Source organism: Porites lutea, chromosome 5 (assembly GCF_958299795.1).
Source record: "Porites lutea chromosome 5, jaPorLute2.1, whole genome shotgun sequence".
Classification (NCBI taxonomy): Eukaryota; Metazoa; Cnidaria; class Anthozoa; order Scleractinia; family Poritidae; genus Porites; species Porites lutea.
Window position 1 is genome coordinate 38,570,762 of NC_133205.1, and position 17,251 is coordinate 38,588,012.

At 41.6% G+C, this 17,251-nt stretch overlaps 2 protein-coding genes across 4 annotated transcripts in view; one reads left to right on the top strand and one right to left on the bottom strand.

Annotated features, from left to right (window-relative positions):
* LOC140937285 (serine/threonine-protein kinase N2-like) overlaps positions 1 to 7,444 on the top strand; it is a 29,154-nt gene extending 21,710 nt beyond the window's left edge. For all 3 annotated transcript variants that reach the window (XM_073386826.1, XM_073386827.1, XM_073386825.1), the window contains 9 exons: positions 429 to 517; positions 847 to 909; positions 1,409 to 1,547; positions 2,160 to 2,240; positions 2,549 to 2,656; positions 3,580 to 3,660; positions 4,584 to 4,643; positions 5,206 to 5,307; positions 5,934 to 7,444. In XM_073386826.1, the coding sequence (XP_073242927.1) occupies positions 429 to 517; positions 847 to 909; positions 1,409 to 1,547; positions 2,160 to 2,240; positions 2,549 to 2,656; positions 3,580 to 3,660; positions 4,584 to 4,643; positions 5,206 to 5,307; positions 5,934 to 5,975 (765 nt within the window). In that variant the 3' untranslated portion in view covers positions 5,976 to 7,444. The remainder of the gene's footprint in view (positions 1 to 428; positions 518 to 846; positions 910 to 1,408; positions 1,548 to 2,159; positions 2,241 to 2,548; positions 2,657 to 3,579; positions 3,661 to 4,583; positions 4,644 to 5,205; positions 5,308 to 5,933) is intronic.
* Positions 7,445 to 9,627: 2,183 nt separating this feature from the next.
* Positions 9,628 to 13,233, bottom strand: LOC140937389 (uncharacterized). The gene is made up of 2 exons (XM_073386944.1): positions 13,026 to 13,233; positions 9,628 to 10,386 (listed from the first exon to the last, which is right to left on the bottom strand). Exon 2 carries the CDS (start codon positions 10,371 to 10,373, stop codon positions 9,696 to 9,698), a length of 678 nt encoding a protein of 225 aa, XP_073243045.1. The 5' UTR covers positions 10,374 to 10,386; positions 13,026 to 13,233; the 3' UTR covers positions 9,628 to 9,695.
* Between the last annotated feature and the right edge of the window lie 4,018 nt (positions 13,234 to 17,251).

The window sequence follows — 17,251 nt, forward strand, 5'->3', positions numbered from 1 at the left end:
GGGAAAATCCCTGGCCTCCGGCTCTTAATGACAACCCTGAACATCGTTCCCAGGGTTCTCTCCTACCCGTCCCTGCAGAGCAAGAAAGAGAGAACCTGGGAACGAGGTTGAACTGGACCATTATTTTTGGAATTTAATTGGTAAAAAGCCATGTTTCAGCGTTTAAAAAAATAGCAAATAGCGTGACATAGCGTGACATAGCCCCTTTAAAGTAATATAAAAAAGCGCGTGTGACACCAAGGCTTAGGGTTGCAGAAAAAATACCTCATTGCCCCTCATTGAATAGAAAAAGAATAACCAAATAGAACATTGGTTACATGCTGTACAAATTTTTTGAAGCACTGAATTAATTTTCTGCAATCTCTCAGAGTCATTGCACTGGAAAGGGTCAATGTGTAACTTGGTATGATTTCTTGGTGTTGTTGTAGGAACATGTGTGTTTTGTAATGGAGTATGCTCCTGGTGGTGATCTTATGATGCACATACATGCAGATGTCTTCTCAGAACCTAGGACAGTGTAAGTGAACATTCACATGAGTAGCACATGTTTTAAGTTGCTTGAAAGTCACTAGTTGTTTCTTTCAGCACTTTTCAGCTCGCTTCTTTTTTCTCTCTTTCCTTTCTTTTTTTTTCCACAAAAGCACTGTGAGCACAGACAAATGAACCGAATTTTTTAGCTGAATTTGCTTGTAGATTTGAATTATGTACATTAACTAAAGTTGACATTGTAGCAAAACTATCAGACACATTGCCTTGGTATTAATTTTTAATAAAATTAATAATTACAGTAAAAAATCTGAACAAACATCGCCAATTTACACTTCAATTTTCTTATCCTCCTTTTAGATTTTACACATCATGTGTGGTGTTAGGTCTGCAGTATCTTCATGAACATGAAATCGTTTACAGGCAAGTACTTTGATATATTATAAATTTGACGTGTGTATATCAACACATTTTCTTTTGCAAATCATCATTATTTGTGCAGTTACATTCCTCTATTCCCTCAGTGCCATTTGAGACCTCTTCTTGTACTGATGGCCTCTTAGCCAGTTAATGGGTGGGGTGGGGTGGGGCATTTTTCGCCTCTCCCCTACCCCTCCCCTTGCTACCAGCTTAGCTATATGTCAGTCTCAGCCGTGAATTGCTATGAAAAAATTGTTTCATGTGCAATACAACACTGAAACTGCGCATTATTTACTAAGAAAATTTGTTTTCAGGTAAACGAGGTATAGCCTAAGAGACACAAATTAACAAGTAGTGCAAATAATTCAGCAATTTTCTACTAAAAGCCCCAAAACATTTTTAGTTGTTTGTCTTCATTTGCTCCTCGAAATTATCCAAGTGTTAACAGGACAACTCTCTGTGTTTTCAAAAGTTAAATTCCTTGTTTTGGTCTCTTTTTCAGGGATTTAAAGCTTGACAATTTACTGTTGGATTCTGAGGGTTATGTCAAGATTGCCGACTTTGGCCTGTGTAAAGAAGGAATGGGTTATGGAGCAAGAACGGGGACCTTCTGTGGTACACCGGAGTTTTTAGCACCAGAGGTTAGTAACTATAGGGCAGCTATGCATGCTTGTATTTTGTTTAAAATGCAGCACCAACAGCCAACCTGGATCTTTTGTGGTAAGCCAGAATCTGGATTTTGTTATCCACCCGATAAAATGATATTCAGTGGATATAGTATTCGGGAAACCAATTCTATTATCCACAGGACAGAGAGTTATCCAGTGGGTGGCACTATCCACATTTTTAACAACAGGGCCAGACGGGAGCTCTCCTGGGCCAGATTAGTAATTGTTGGTTTACCTGTGGTACCCCAGATATTAATCGCTTCTGAAGAGAAGTAAGCTAGCTAACCTGATGAGCGTTTAACTTTTTTGGTTTAATGAGCGCTTCGGTGGGGAGTGCAACCGTTTAATGTTAGCTTTTAAAGTTCTGGTTTTTTGGGGGGGTGGGGTGAGAGGTGGAAAGGGGAATTACTTGAGTGTTACACTTAACGTAGATTTGAACAGTAGTTCTTCTTGTGCCACTGGTGCGCTGCTTTCAGTTCAGTTAAAATGCTCTGTTATCAATTTTTTACTCCCAATGAGCAGTTTAGCAATACGGCGTCTTTGAAATGCTGCATTTGTTCTAATCGGTTTCTAATGGGTTGGTAGGTTTTAACAGAGACGTCCTATACACGTGCTGTGGACTGGTGGGGACTGGGTGTCCTTATATTTGAAATGCTAGTAGGAGAGGTGAGTGAGTGATCTACTGACTAAGTCAAAAGATACCTAATTACTTTTACCGTTAAAATAAACACCACCATAAAAGTGTTGCTGAAAAGGTTTCGTTTGAATGGTAACACTGTTCGAACTGCATACTAAACAAATAACAGCATCTAAAAGTACTGCTAAAGAGGTTTCATTTAAATGGTCACACTAGAGGATCTCATCCACAGTCTCAAATGTTAGAAGTGCGAGCTAAACGAGTAACCATAAACGGTAACATACTCCCAATACACTTTTCATTCTAACATTGTTCTTGTTTTATGTTACCGCTTTAGTCTCCATTTCCTGGAGATGATGAAGAAGAAGTCTTTGATTCCATTGTAAATGATGAAGTTCGTTATCCAAGGTTTCTTTCAACAGAAGCAATTGCTATCATGAGAAGGGTGAGTCTCACTCACTGAATTTTTTCTTTTGTATTCTTCTTTACAGCTTTAGATAAAGTTAAACTTCTTTAAAGGTGATTTCGCACGGAATGATGTGCAACGACCATTTTTAGGGCAACCATGCTGGAACAGTGTAGTGACAATTGAAAAACAAAAATCACTTAATTTGTGTGTCAATGTATTTAGCACTAGAGCAGTATTGTAATGGACGACACTATTTTTACGTCTCCTACTAAAGAAGGGACCGCTATTTTACGCTGTCATCCGAGCCATGCTATTAGTCGTTTGCAGGGCAAAGGCAGTACCTTCCCTACTTTCTCAGTTATTTTAAGACCCTGAGTATTGGTCCGTCCCCGGGAATCAAACCCGCGACCACCCGGTCTGCAGTCAAGCGATCTGCCGACTGAGCTAATCCTCGCGCGGTAGCAGCAGTTGCGCAACAATGTTGCAGCAAATCAGGTTGTTGAAGGTTGCGAAAAGCTGTTGCAGAAAGTAGAGAGTAGTTCTACTTTTGCAACTAAATCTTTACATGTTTTTTCGTTTTACCGACCCAAGGCAAACTTGTTTTGCACCAATTTATTGACGTAAATCCAGCGTATGGCGTGACTCCCTCGTAATTTTATCCAATAAGAAGTCAGTATTCACGCAACCTGAAGCAATCTCATCTGTTGCTAGACAGGTTTGAATGTTGGTGGTAAAACGTGCAACATCGCTTTTCAGCTAGTTTTGTAGCAATGTTTCGAAACAAGTTGCACCTATTTTCTGCCCGTTTTACCGCAGCTGAACAGAACTGTTTGTGGCAACGGAAATCCGCTAAAAGTGGGCTTGTCTTACTAAGAGTTGCTATGCTTGTACATGAAGACTGTTAAAAAGAGTCAGTAACTCTTCTTTCTGATTGATCTTTTGTTTTGATTTTCCTACAGTTACTAAGACGGAACCCAGAGAGACGGTTAGGAGCCAGCGAAAAAGATGCAGAGGATGTTAGAAAACAGCCTTTCTTTAGGGTAAGTAAATCCACAATTTAGCCGGATTTAACCTTGAAGAAGTGGCCACCAAATTGAGGTGCAGGCAAATAAAAAAGAAGGCACGGGTGGCCAAAATTGACTAAGATTGCTACGGTTTACATTTGGGGGTTGTGAATATTGTTCAGCCTGTATGATTTTCAAATTTCTTCTGTGTCCGTGACTTTAAATTTGAATTCCCAGGAGACATTTATTTTTCAAAAAGGTGTGATTGTTATTTAGCGGTACAGTCGAAGCTCTCTTTGCAACTACTCTCGTAAGCGACCTGCTCTATTCACGACCACATTTGTAAAACCCCGTTTGAACTGTGACTTCAACTTTGTAATGAAAAGCTGTCGTAAGCGACCGCTACCATTTTTGGGATTACCCAACTGGACTATTCCTTTGTTTTTATGCTCTCGTAAGCCACCAGTCCGAGTCTTCTTCATAATTTCGACGCTTCAATGAAACTGCACACTGCCCTAATGGTCTTTAAAAATTGGACGTAAAGTTAAGCTGTGTCTATATCAGTCATAAAGACACTCATTAAACATTAATTTCTTTCGTTTTTTATGAATTGTTAATGAGTTTCTGCAGCTCTCGTGAGCAACGACCCTCTATTGTTTTACTATGCGGTCGCTTGTGAGAGCTCATTCTCGTACGCGACCAGCTCTAGTTACGACCACCTTTTTTAATTTCCGAGGTGGTCGCTTTCTAGAGCTGCGACTGCAATTTAGTAATTGACGATAAGTTTCACAATCATTAATTTTGACAAAATTAAGCAAAGTGGCCAAAACAGTGACTCAATAGACAGTCCTTTGAACTCATCAAGTGCCATAGCCGGCTAGTAGTGAGGGACCTCAAAAGTGTCTTTTTATAATCGCTCAGGGTGTCGCTAATTTTTTTTTCCTTTCTTTTCTTTTTAGGACATGAATTGGGATGACCTTCTCGCGAGAAAAGTTCGACCTCCTTTCGTCCCTAGCGTGGTAAGTTTCTCTTAGCTTACGCTTTCCTGTTACCTTAGAAGCTTTTTCCGACGTTAGAATTCTCCTGAAGGAAGTACATGTACATATTTAAGAAACATTGCAATTTTTAAGCTCTGTTTTACAAGACATAGGGAAAATCCTGTATCCCCTTCCGGATTCCATCTTTCGACCTGACCTGCGGAGCAAGCCCTTACCCAAGGCTCACTCATTTTACCCTCGTCCTTAACAATGCTAGGATCAGCAGTCAAGACCCTACTCTATGGTAATAAGTAAAGAAGAAAAGTAATTTTTAAGCTCGTTAGTGAAGTACATGTTATTTGCTTAATGGACTCTGTGACAACATGCTTGTAAACCTGCAATAAAACGTCAGATTCAGGTTTTGTCTTTATCTTATAGTTAGGCTTATTTTGTAATTGTTATGGTAATCTGCTTCGAGCTGTTCTCCTTAACTGGGTGAGGTTTCTTTCATCCCTTGCTGTGGTTACTCTGAAGGCCCGTAACATAGGGTGTAAAGTCTACAGAAAATGATAATTAGTTTAACTTGTTGACGTTTTCTTGGCAGAAACATGCAGAGGATGTGAGTAATTTCGATGAAGAGTTCACATCGGAGGATCCAGTCCTTACCCCGCCCAAAGAAATTAGAACGCTGTCAGACGAAGAACAGGTACAGATATGCTGAATCTTACATCTGATCAACAATGTCCTTATTTCATCTGTATGGCCTTCGGGTTGCTTGTTCACTGTGGAATCTCAATGCAATTCCACTGTTTAAACTATATCTCAGTTACTTTAACGTCTCTTCTATTTCGCCATCAGTTCTGGCCTGATGCAAAAGTTTGAATTTGAAAAAGAACTCTAAACATGCGCAGGTTTAAGTCTGCTAGTTCGAAGGTTTTGAAGGTTTTGATTGGTCCCCAGTTCCCACTTTTTGCAATTGAAACTTGTCGCCGTCGTCAAGCGAGAGGGGTTTGCGACGATTAAATGAAACTGACCTCCAGCTAAGGTTGTCGTTTCCGCCTTCCTAACCGATTAAATCGATTGGACTTTGATGAAGCAAAATCAGTCTCGTTTTCGTGAGGTGGAAATATTCGCGCTTGCCAATTACCTCATGCAACTATTCTCCCAAGAAAACTATTAATCTTGTTAATGTGTCTTTGGTTGATCTAACCTCTCACGCAATCCTCCCCAAAGTTGGTGCAATAGGGAAGGAAGGCGTGACGAACCCCTAGGAGAGTCTGCGTGGGCGGCTATGGTTGATCCTAACCCGTTGTTACCTTTATTATTTTGCAGACACTGTTCGCGGATTTCAACTACACTGCTGACTGGTGCTGAGAAAAACCAAGAGGCAAAGAAAAATTTTATACGATTAGTGTAGCTAGAGAATGATTTTCATTTTTACAATGTCCAGGCGCTGGATCTAGCGCCTCCAATGTAAAGCGTTTTTATGAAAGGAAAAAAATGCGGTGATTTTATTTTTATCATAGTGGGGTACTAATTTTTCCCCTCCCCATTTATCTCCCACTTTCAAAGAAGATATGCATAAAGTAAAGACTAGTTTGGGATGTAAATACTATAAAATATTATGTCGTCTACACCTTCTCCTTGAAGGGTGGTGCTTAAGTATGTAATATTCTTTGATATTAAGTACTCGTCCATTGTCTGCCCCACGCTGGGCCTCACAAGCGCCCCTGGAAACAAAGTTACTTTGCTGCTGACTTTTATATTGAACTCCTCTGATTAAACTCCTAGAAGAATTAATGGTGTCGTTGTTGAGTTCGTCATCATTTATTCTTCCACAACAAATTGTTTTTATAGAAGTATTTTTCACTGTTAGTTATTTTCAGTGAAAGTAATAGCTCCGGCCAGGGTTGCTCTCAAAAGATGGTTATCTTTCACCCAGGTTTACTAAGAGTTATTTTACACAAAATTGCCCTCGTTTAGATACATATAGCTAGAGCTTATTAAATATTGTTGAGCCATAATTCAGAGGCCCGGTCAATATGTTAACCCAAAATATACTATGATAGTCTATGAGAAACTGAACTGAAACCCTTTCACTCCCAAACATGGCTTAAGTCAAAAATAAGAAAAGAAAGAAAAAGCGCTATGCGCACGTTCTGCTCGGTACCTTTATTTGAATGGTCACACCGTAGGATTTTGTCCACAGACTTGAAAGTTCGAACCACATTACAAGACTCCATTGTTCACTCTGGAAATGGAAGGGTTAACTCTATAACCTTGGGTTGGTGCTGACTGCCCTTCCTGAAAAAAGAACGAAAGCAAAGCAAGGGCCGTTTACTTTTCAAATGTTGAAGTGACAGTTTTTTTTGTCTCCTTTTCTTTTTGTCGTTTTCCTTTTCTCGGTTCTCGATGAGTAAAAATTGAAATTACCCGCTCATGACTAAAATCTTGTGGCTGTTCAGAAACGTTAAGCGATGCAACCTAGCTATTTGTTTTTCTACGAGTGTAAGTCTGACTAATGTTCAGATTGCACGAGCATACTTTCTTCTTGTTCATCGACCCTTAATTTTGAGGCTACTGAGTCTTTCTGTGCAAGAAGTTGGATGAGAATCGAAACAGAGTTCAAGTCACAATTTGTCAGTATATCCCTTTGCTTTCGTAGAGTGCTTGTTAAATTATGTTTTGCATTCCCTCGACTAGCCGAAGAGGAAGTCGAGTGAAATGAAACGTGATCTTATACTTGTAAATAATAGAGAAATTTTCTACCTCTACTCTGAGATTGTATATCATTTATTTTACAGCTTCAATTTGGAATTAAAACTTGATGGATTTGAGTTTAACTTTCAGAATATTTGATTGTTTAAAATTGCTGCTTTTCTCACGGACAGCCTCTCTGTTCTAGCAATGAATGTGTGTGACATTGGTCATGCTCTACCTGTGAATGTTCTCTGCATTTTAGAGACGTTTATTTAATAAACTCCGAATACCCCCTATGTACATGTGTGTCTTTCTGAACATTCTCTCCATGTGGATCCTCGGAGACCCAGGGGCAGTCAGTCGGGTCGGGAGAAAAGGCGGGATGAAAGTTTTCAAGTATGGGCGAAAGAGCCCCTGGGTATCGACTCTTACCGAACTATTTCCAAAAATTCAAGCGCATGCCGGCTCCTGATTGGGCACAAAAAATGCTTTGTATTATTGTGCCCAATCGGCGAACAGTTTCTCTTGAGTTCTTTTCGTGAGTTCGTACATGATGGCTATGTCTCGATCACGGTTTGACTGGTTCATACACCAAAAACATACACGCAGTCAGGAAACTTTCAGTTTGATATAAAATCCCCATCTGATTTCAAAATACTGTCTGTCCGAAAACTAAAGACGCTTTTCCAAAAATACAAGCTTGAGCTTATAACAGGTATTTACGCTTGAATCGGCCACGTCTTGCGGAAATATTAGGGAGTTTTTCAAAGATACCACGACGGCTGACAGCCACGAAAACATCGCTTGGAAAAGTGAATTCACATTTCTTCAGCCTCTATCGTAATTATTTCAACTCGCTTACTTTGTCACATGCAAGCCAACTCTTCTGGAGCTGAATTTCTATCAACCATATCCAAGAAGTTCATGAAGAGAATGAATTTTGTTATTGCTTGTTTACATCCTTCACAAAAGTTGAAATTAGGCATTTTCACGGGTAGTCGTGCAGTTGACGGCAAGGAAATGTGCAAAAAAGCGTGATGCACGTGCAAAGTTGTTGCCTTGTCAAGCTGTTGCTTATTTGACTTTCATGTTGCCGCCGCATCTTATTTACGATACATTGTGATCCGTCAAAAACAGAACATTCTCGGGGCAAATTGAATTGCTCCTGCTGATAGCATCCCAAACGTTTTTTCGACTCATCAGTAGTTCCTTTGTTTCTCTTTTGCCCGACTGACTGCCCCTGGGTCTCCGAGGATGCTCCATGTGGCGTCTTTGGGACTAGACTGTTCACAGACCCCTATTTCTCCGTAAGATCAAGAAGATCGTCGAGGTGCCTTCCCATACGGGCGGCCATCTTGGATTTAAAGCCAAGATACCGAGTCTAGCTAGGAGCCCATAACATGGAGCGAGCAGCTCCCATACAAGGCCTATGTCACGGCGTTTTTGCGGACCAGTTTATTTTTAGACACATTTTAAGGCACTTTTTCCCGCGAAAATAGAATCTCCACCCTGTCTATGAGCGCACTTGAAGTATAAGATAGCAAAAAGGAAAACTAAACGTTATTAAAAGGCACAAAATATCATTGTTAGGGCTGTAGGTCTTACTGACTGGTTTGTGGAATTTAAAAGATATTCAAAACTCGCGTCAAAACCGTTCTAAAAATAAACTGGTCCGTGAAAACGCCGTAAGGCGAGCTCATGGAAGTTCCTTGCTCCGGATTATGGGCTCCTGGTCTAGCTAGTTACGTAGGGGGCGAAAGGGCGGGGAACGGTTTGGGTGGAGGCGTCTCCCTCCTCCGACCACTACAAACAACGACACCCGCACCCTCAGTACATTTGAAAACAAAGAAAAAAACAGACATCTAGTTTGCATCAGCGAATAAAGTGTTCTTTTGAAAACGTCATACAGGAGATTAAATAGTTGTTTTTCTTTTTCTTAGTTCTTTTCCAACCTTTCCTCTCCAACAGAATTTATTTCTAGCATTTTTCACTTTCTAAAATTTAACCAAGCAATGTTTAATAGCTTACCATTCCCTCCTTATAACAAACATGCATTTTCGTATAGGTAACCTAAGAAAGCAACCCAGTCCGGTGAAAAATATCAATTTTCGTATAATATTTAATCTTCTTAAATAAATCGATATCAAATAAGTCAACGTCATATATTATATTCTTAATGCTGATTTGCGTTTCTGAGTTTCGTCAAAGTTTGTAGTGAGGTACAGCAAACGGGCAATCGGTGGTGAGTGTGCCATAAGAAATAAAGGGGCACACTCGCGATCGTTTCTTGTAATTTGCGACTTCCACGATTGCTACCCCGTCAAGCGTTCGCATCTTCACTAGTTTTGAAGAAGTAGCATTATATAAGAAAACTTTAAGTATTCCAGAACTACGTTAAATAATTGTGCAGCAACAAATACATTCGTTGACGAAGGAATCCGATACAAGGGTGCCGTGTCTCGTATACCTTCTCCTTCGCGCCCGAGGCGTGCTCTGTGAATTTTGCTGAAAGTTCAAAGTGAGTTGAGAAATATCACTTTCGTTGCACTCTTCACCTTCACTATGTGTGTGGTAACGAACGCTGCAGTTTGTGATAGCACGCACGCGCTTTATTGAGTCTGTTGATGACATCATGTCGGAGGAATAGCCACGGTTGTCATAAGCAACGTCAGGGTCTGTCGCTTCATTATGATTAGGTTTAGCCAAAAATGACACTCGACGGGGTTGAGAGCTGCCTGGACTAATCGATGAACTAGCATCAGATTTTGATTGTTCGTTGTTACTGAGAGACATGTAGGTGGGTCTCGCCATTTTTTCTGTTGTTATACCGTTGACGCATTCATTAGGAGAGCTGTCAAATGAAAGAAACAATTCGTCTCCAGGTTTTTCTTCTTGCTCTCCCTCGTGCAACCTTGCTTTTTCAGCACCTACATCCGATACAGTTCTGCAGTCTTTTGTTTGGTCATCGTAAAATGAACTGATGCTCCGCACTCTTTCGTGCTCCTCACCTTCTCTAACTGGCGTGGTTGACCCAACAGCGCCGTATGTGCTTTCACTCTCTCCCTCTGTCATGATTTTCTAGTTACTGCAGCAGAAAAAGAAAGTGTAAATAGGCGTTCTATGGGCAGGGAACAAGGCGGGGAGGAAACTTTACCAACATTGTCCCTAGGGTCTTTTGCAGCCTTGAGCAGAGCAACCTGGGGAGGAGGTTTTCGTGACAGACAACTTAAAGAAATGTGTACAGTCGACTCTCTCTTAACGGACACCTCTATAAGACGGACACCTCTGTAAAACGGACAGCTAGAGTTGGTCCCTGCCTTTCAATTCTTTGCTCCCTCTATTTGACTCTCTATAAGACGGACATCTCTCTAACACGGACAGCTAGTGCCGGTCCCAAAGGTGTCCGTCTTAGAGAGAGTTGACTGTATATGTTATAATACTTAAATGGAGTTTTCAAACTAACTAATCTAAATCGCCTAATCACTATAATTCAGTGAAATCATAAACGCAGCTCTACTTTCTCACTTGCTTTTCCTCGTAAATAAGCTCTTCTTCCTCGGCTTAGAAAGCAATACCGAATACGACATTGTCTAAACGTCATGAGGTGTCTGACCTCAGGTCTGAGGGATTTAACAGCTTTACATGAACTGAATTGCATCCCAAAAAAAACGCGCCAACTAAAAAGGAAAGAGAATGTAGCCTTGAAGCATGTCCTTCTTAGAAGAGTTATTTTTCCTCTCGACCGTTCAGAGGGGAGGGAGGTCGACTGGAAACTGCAACTTTCCGTTAGGCCAAGAGAGGATAAAGATACCTTTTTCCCTTTTGGTATGGCCTATGGGTACAGGAGAACCTAGCCTGCGAACAGCAGACGTATTTCCGGTCGTCGCTTCTCTCCCTCCGAAAGGGACGACCGGAAATACGTCTGCTGTTCGCAAGCTAAGGAGAACTCTGTACCAGTACATTTCCCCAGCATCTCAGTCAAGCTGCAAATTGCACAATTATCATTTTAAGTCAATCCCACAATTTGAAAACTTACATAACTCCTTAGTCTGATCAAGTAAGACGTAAAACGAGAAAATGATGGGGGAGGGTCGAGAAAAAGAAGGTCTCTCTGCCTTTTCCCCGTACCCTCTCCCCCATCGTTTTCTCGATGACCTGTGTTGTGCTTCCGAATGGCTTTGCCTTCTTCGCAGGCTGATGACTCCTCTAAGCGAAAGGGACGTCGGCATGAAGCTTATAGACTAAAACGTTATAAATGTTCTGGATCAAAGAGCTTCAGAACTAAATATCTGATGTGACACGATTTTACACAACGACAAGTGACGTTCTCAAGTGCAATTCCGGTCACATCACTCGTGACCGGAAGTACTTTCGCAGGGTGTTTTATGATGACCTATTTTTAACACCAAACCACAGTGGACGACGTCGTTCACAAAAATCATCTATCACGTTCGTTGCGAGAAAGTTATATGATGATGGCCACAACAATTTGTTTTACCAGTGTTACTTACGGCCCTTAAACGAGCCATTCTTGGTAAACAAAAAGGAACCCCTTTGTGCGTGTATATAGGTCAAGTACCGTTTGGCACTTTAATAACTTCACACGTTCTAATTTTTGCCATTTTTTGTGGTCCCGAAAATTTTATCCGCGAAAAGTAACTCCAGTGTCACATTTACATATAAAACATCGCCATTTACGAGAAAAGTAGTCTGCTACACAGCCGTTTGGAGCCAGTTACTAATAAACATGAATCAGATCCTGCCTGGACAGAAGCAATAAGCCACATTCAGCGATAAACTGTAATTAGTCTAATTAGTAGATAGAACCGACAATGTTATTATATTTTCAACCATTCTTTCGCCGGTACGTTGATACCCTGAGGATATTTCTTTCTTGACAGCATTTGCTCGAATTGGACCTACCGTGAAAAGGATAGATAGTTCCTGCGAAATATAAATACGCCCATCCGCAAAATTTTAACTCTCGAAAATGTAAAATAACTCATGGATTGGTATGTGCCAAAGTCTGGTCTTTTCTCGGTCAAGGGGTATCTTGTCAACTTTCTAATTTTATAAATGCAACCTTTAATTTTTTGCGCTGTTACTAGTATTACAAAAACTTGTCATTCTAGGAAAACTTGCTTTAGCCTGCGAGCAAGCTCTCCAATTTGGGCTCTGCCCCTCGCGGCTTCGCCGCTCGCTCGCGCGTTCTCGCGAGACTTGCTTCACTCGCCCAAGTATTATGTATTCATTGAACATTTCACGGAACACTGATTTTCGCGAACCCTAACTTTTGTTTTTGCTGGTCCCCATTGCAATATTATTCTGCAAATTTATCCTAATACAAAAGGTTAAGAGTTCCAAAGCAGATTATCAAGACAGCAACATATCAGATCACCAAATCTGGATACCAAAGGCAAACCGGTTTGCTGAATGCTCTGCTAGGAATGGCGCGTGCATTACGTTACAAAATTTCAAGCGAGTGGTATATTTGGCGTCTAAATGCTTGAAGTGCACATAAAAATAGAAAACGCCGTAGTATTAATAGGCTCGGTTCCTACTAGAATATGGAACCTATGGCTTATTGAATGATCGCTGAGCCTTTTATCTAGAATTTGTTCGCGCTTTAGTATTTAAACACAGACTACTGTTTATATTTTGAACGATGCAATTAGATACGTGTGTATATGCCTTGACCAACCACATTTAAACTGAAGGACTTACTTGGTTGGCTCTAAATTAGAGCAGATTTCTCCCAAAAGTGTTGTTAACCATGATCGTTCGGCGTAATGGCGAAGGTTCTCCTGCGGAAACTGATTACGAAATATTTACTTCCACGACTGGAACAATGTACTTTACTTGTGTCACGCAACACCAGCCAAATCTTGCGTCACATGCACATGTGAAAGCACAGGCTCTCCATAATGAACTACAGACAGTACACAGGCACCCCACGTTCGCAAGTAAGAATCGTTGTTAATTACGCAACAAAAATATTATAAGGGTTTGTATGGGGATTTTAACGATCGCTGTCCTAAGCAGGGTCAGGGTTTCTAATCCTCAGCAGCTCAATACTGGCCAAGTATCCCCAGGGGTCTAACTCCGGATTGACCCTTCGCCAAGTGTGACTTTGGACAACAACACCTTAGTTGGTACCTTCAGCGGACTAAAACAAAAGCCAGACCCAGTTGAGTGTAATCACCGAAGCTCGACGAAGCCGAAGGTTTCCGGCAAATTCGATCTTGACTCACCAAACCGGTGGGCAGAAAACCGCACTGAAAACCGGGTGCTGGATGGCTTATTTTGCAGACATCGATCTTTTCATCTAGACCGCCAGCGGTCGTCCTTCTTTCCTTAGCCTGCGTAGCATGGTAGCCTGCATCCTCAGAGACCCAGGGGCAGATAGTGCGGGCGAGGGAAAGTCTAAACGGGCGGAAAAAATATGGCACGAAGAAAACTAAAGAACGGCGAGAAGAGCCCCTGGGGACAATGTCTTACCAGCGGTCGCCGCCGTTCTGACTTCTGATTGGTGCCAGAAAACTTGTGTTTTTCTGGCACCAATCAGAAGTCAGAACGGCGGATACCGTTCGGAACTTGTCTGGTAAGACATTGTCCCCAGGGGCTCTTCTCGCAGTTTTCTTCGTGCCATTTTATCATTTTTCCGCCCGTTTAGACTTTCCCTCGCCCCCACTATCTGCCACTGGGTCTCCGAGGATGGGTAGCCTGCGGAAAAATCCGTTTCTCCTAGCTCTTCGGCGCTGGGGACGTTTCGCGGGAAGGAAACGTCCCCAGCGGCGAAGAGCGTGTAGAAACGGATGTTTTCGCAGGCTAGTAGCATGGCGGTTTTGTCTGGCGCAGTACTGAGCTCTCGGTTTCTCTGCCCTCGGCCGCCTTTATTACTTTGCGCACAAAACCAAAACCGCCATGCTACGCAAGCTATTCTTTCATCATTTAGACTACGAGTAGTCCCCCATTTTTCCTCAGGGGTAGTCGAGCGAGCGAAACGCGAGCGCGCGTGAAAATCACCCCACGCGAGGAAAGGCGACACGCGCTTGCGTTTCGCTCGCTCTACTATTCTTGAGGAAAAATGGGGGACAGTATTCGTAGTCTATTCCTCATTGCCATGCGCGGAGATCACGTGTTCTCGATCTCCGTGACTCAAAAGAAAAATGAGAGGGGTAGTACTTGGTGTAAGGCTGCTCGCAGTCTACTGTTCATCCAGACCAGCAGCTAGATCTTTTGTAGAACTGGCGTGGCAAAGCGCTGAATCGATACAGGTTATTTCTCTCCTGCATGTATAGTAAGCCCCGGAACGGTACCATTGTACTTACACAGAAGTAATCGGCTCCTGACCAACAGGAGGTTTTACGCCAGCGCGTGGAATTAAGACCTGTTACCGAATGGGATAATAATAATAACAATAATAATAATAATGATTGCTTATTCAACCTTTTTGCAGGCGGATCATTAATTACATACAAATACTTCGGAATTATTACACGTAAATATAACTGTAAGACATATCACATTTCGCTATTTTAAAACTGTTTCTGGTATTTGATGGTGCAAAATTTTCCAAATCTGTTAGTTCTTGAGGAGGCAGACACAGAAACAGATTCTCCTGTTCTAAGGGCATACGGTCTTGTGTATGCAACTCGCTGCACTAAGTTTCGTAGCAGGTCGGAAGAAGAGTAACTTCGCTTGAGAAGGCAAGCTTCCATAAGCGGACACTCTCAGGACGCGAAAAAAGTGTCCAATACTGGAGTTGACCGCCAACGGTTCGGAAAATGGTTCTCACTTTTCAAGACACGTTTTCGCATCTTTGTCGTCGTCTAGGTGGACACCGGCAACCGCTAGAAGATACTGATAGGAACAGTTCCATTATCACGAAAATCCTTTTCGATGGTAAGGCTTTTTACTTGATTGATTATGACATTTTAGTAAAATCCAACTAGTGGTCTATTATCAATGCTGCGTTCTGATTGGTTGAGCTACTACTAGGCTATATGTTATAGCCCACTAGTAGCGAAGAGTCCCGGCTTTTTGGCGGCAAAAAAGGATTAAAGTCTAGCTTTAATTAGCTAAAACTTTTTTATTCTCGATGTTTTTGACCAACTAGTTGGATTTTACTGAAAACAATTATTCCTCTCGTCCTCATGGCCTCTGAGTTAATAGCCCATTCGGCCGCTATTGACTCAGAGCCCATTCGGGCTTGAGGAATAATTGCTAATTAGTCAACCGCGAAAAAGGCAAGGCTGATTATACAATCGGGAGTATTAACGTTGGTCCTTACATCCTAAACTGAACTATATTTTAGTCAGTACGTTAAGATTCGATAAGATCCCTAAAAAAATTTGCCAGTAAGTATTATAAACTAGATAATTGGTTATCTATCTGACTCGGTTCCAGAGGGTCAATCCCCGGGGGCGGGGGTCAACCTCTCTCGTGCAAGGTTGTGCGTAGGAGTGGGGCTCGGTTTCACTGTCTCGCCAAAAGACCGAGACGAGAAGTCTGTGCCCCTACATGGATGAGAGACTGTTTGTTAATTTTATTAAGCTTTGAACATAGAGATTTCTAGTTTGCTTAAGAATTCAGTACCTTAACATTTCCTTGTTAATTGGCATGGGAACAAATCTTTTTCTAAGACGGATAGTGTAGTAAAGTTTATGTTAGCCTGCGAGCAAGCTCTCCTATTTGGGCGAGCCTCGCGAGAACGCGCCGCTCGCTAGCGCGTTCTCGCGAGACTCGCTTCGCTCGCCCAAATAGGAGAGCTTGCTCGCAGGCTAAGTTTATGTTAAGTTCATGTTTATATCAAAGGGATATTCTTGCGCTTCATGAAGGGGACCAGACTTGGACAAGCTTAGAGAAGCATCACTGTAGTGACTGGTTCTAGTAAGAAGCTTAGAGTACATTACATTTTCTATTTTAAACTAGAACCTCGAAAACTCAATAACTTGTCATGGAAAAAAGCTTGTCAAGCTTTCACGTTTACTACAATCCCTTTTCCTCGAAAGGAAAACTTTTTACTGCATTAAGACGAATTTCGTTCATGTGTAGTTTCAGGTTTCGGACTAACTAGATGTAAGTCTTTTCAGCCGGACACTTCCTTATTCATTTCCGAACGACACGGTTTTACAATTCGTTTTAGACAGTATTATTTTTCAGCGCGGATGACACACATGTTCTGAACGGAGAGGCTGTAAGCTTGCTTCTACATCATGATAACTCCCCACTTCCAGCCTCGCATTCGACGTTTTCAGGCCAATCACATACGAGAAGGCTTGGATTAAATGCTAGCCCTGCTGGGCAATCCATTTCGTGTGCATTACCAGCCACATCGCACATAATGAAGCCGTAACAGTTGTCAGGGTCGGCGTGGTTGCCAGCTCCCTTGTCTTTGCAGAAATCTACACAGGTAAAAAAACCCCCACCCAATGAGTGCATGCAAGAGCCATAATGGGACAGAGAGGGAATCTTAGGGCGTTGGCTGGGATATGTGAATTTCACTCAAGTTATTTTTAGGGTTAAAAATAAGCGACGGGCATCACACGACTCCTGCACTAAGTCGTATTGGAAGTAGTATGACCTTCAGAGCTTCGCTCTAAGTAGTAGGTCCTCTTGGTCATATAAATGTAACTGGGTGTATGTTATGATAACTGAGATAAATGAGAAATTTGATAACTTAGTAATTTTATAGTTTTAGCATGAGAGGATTCTGGCACAGAGAGAAATACTTATCGACTTAGAACACTGGCTGGGATTTGAGAATTTCACTGAAGTTTAATTTTATGACGTCGGTTAGCAGAGAAATCCGCAAACCTTAATTGTGACGTCATTTAAATGGAAAATCATATGTAGCTCCATAATAAGTGATTTAAAATGAGAAAAAAATGAAAATCCCATAGTAAAGTCGACCAAAGCCTTAACTGAAAGAAATTGATTAATGAGTG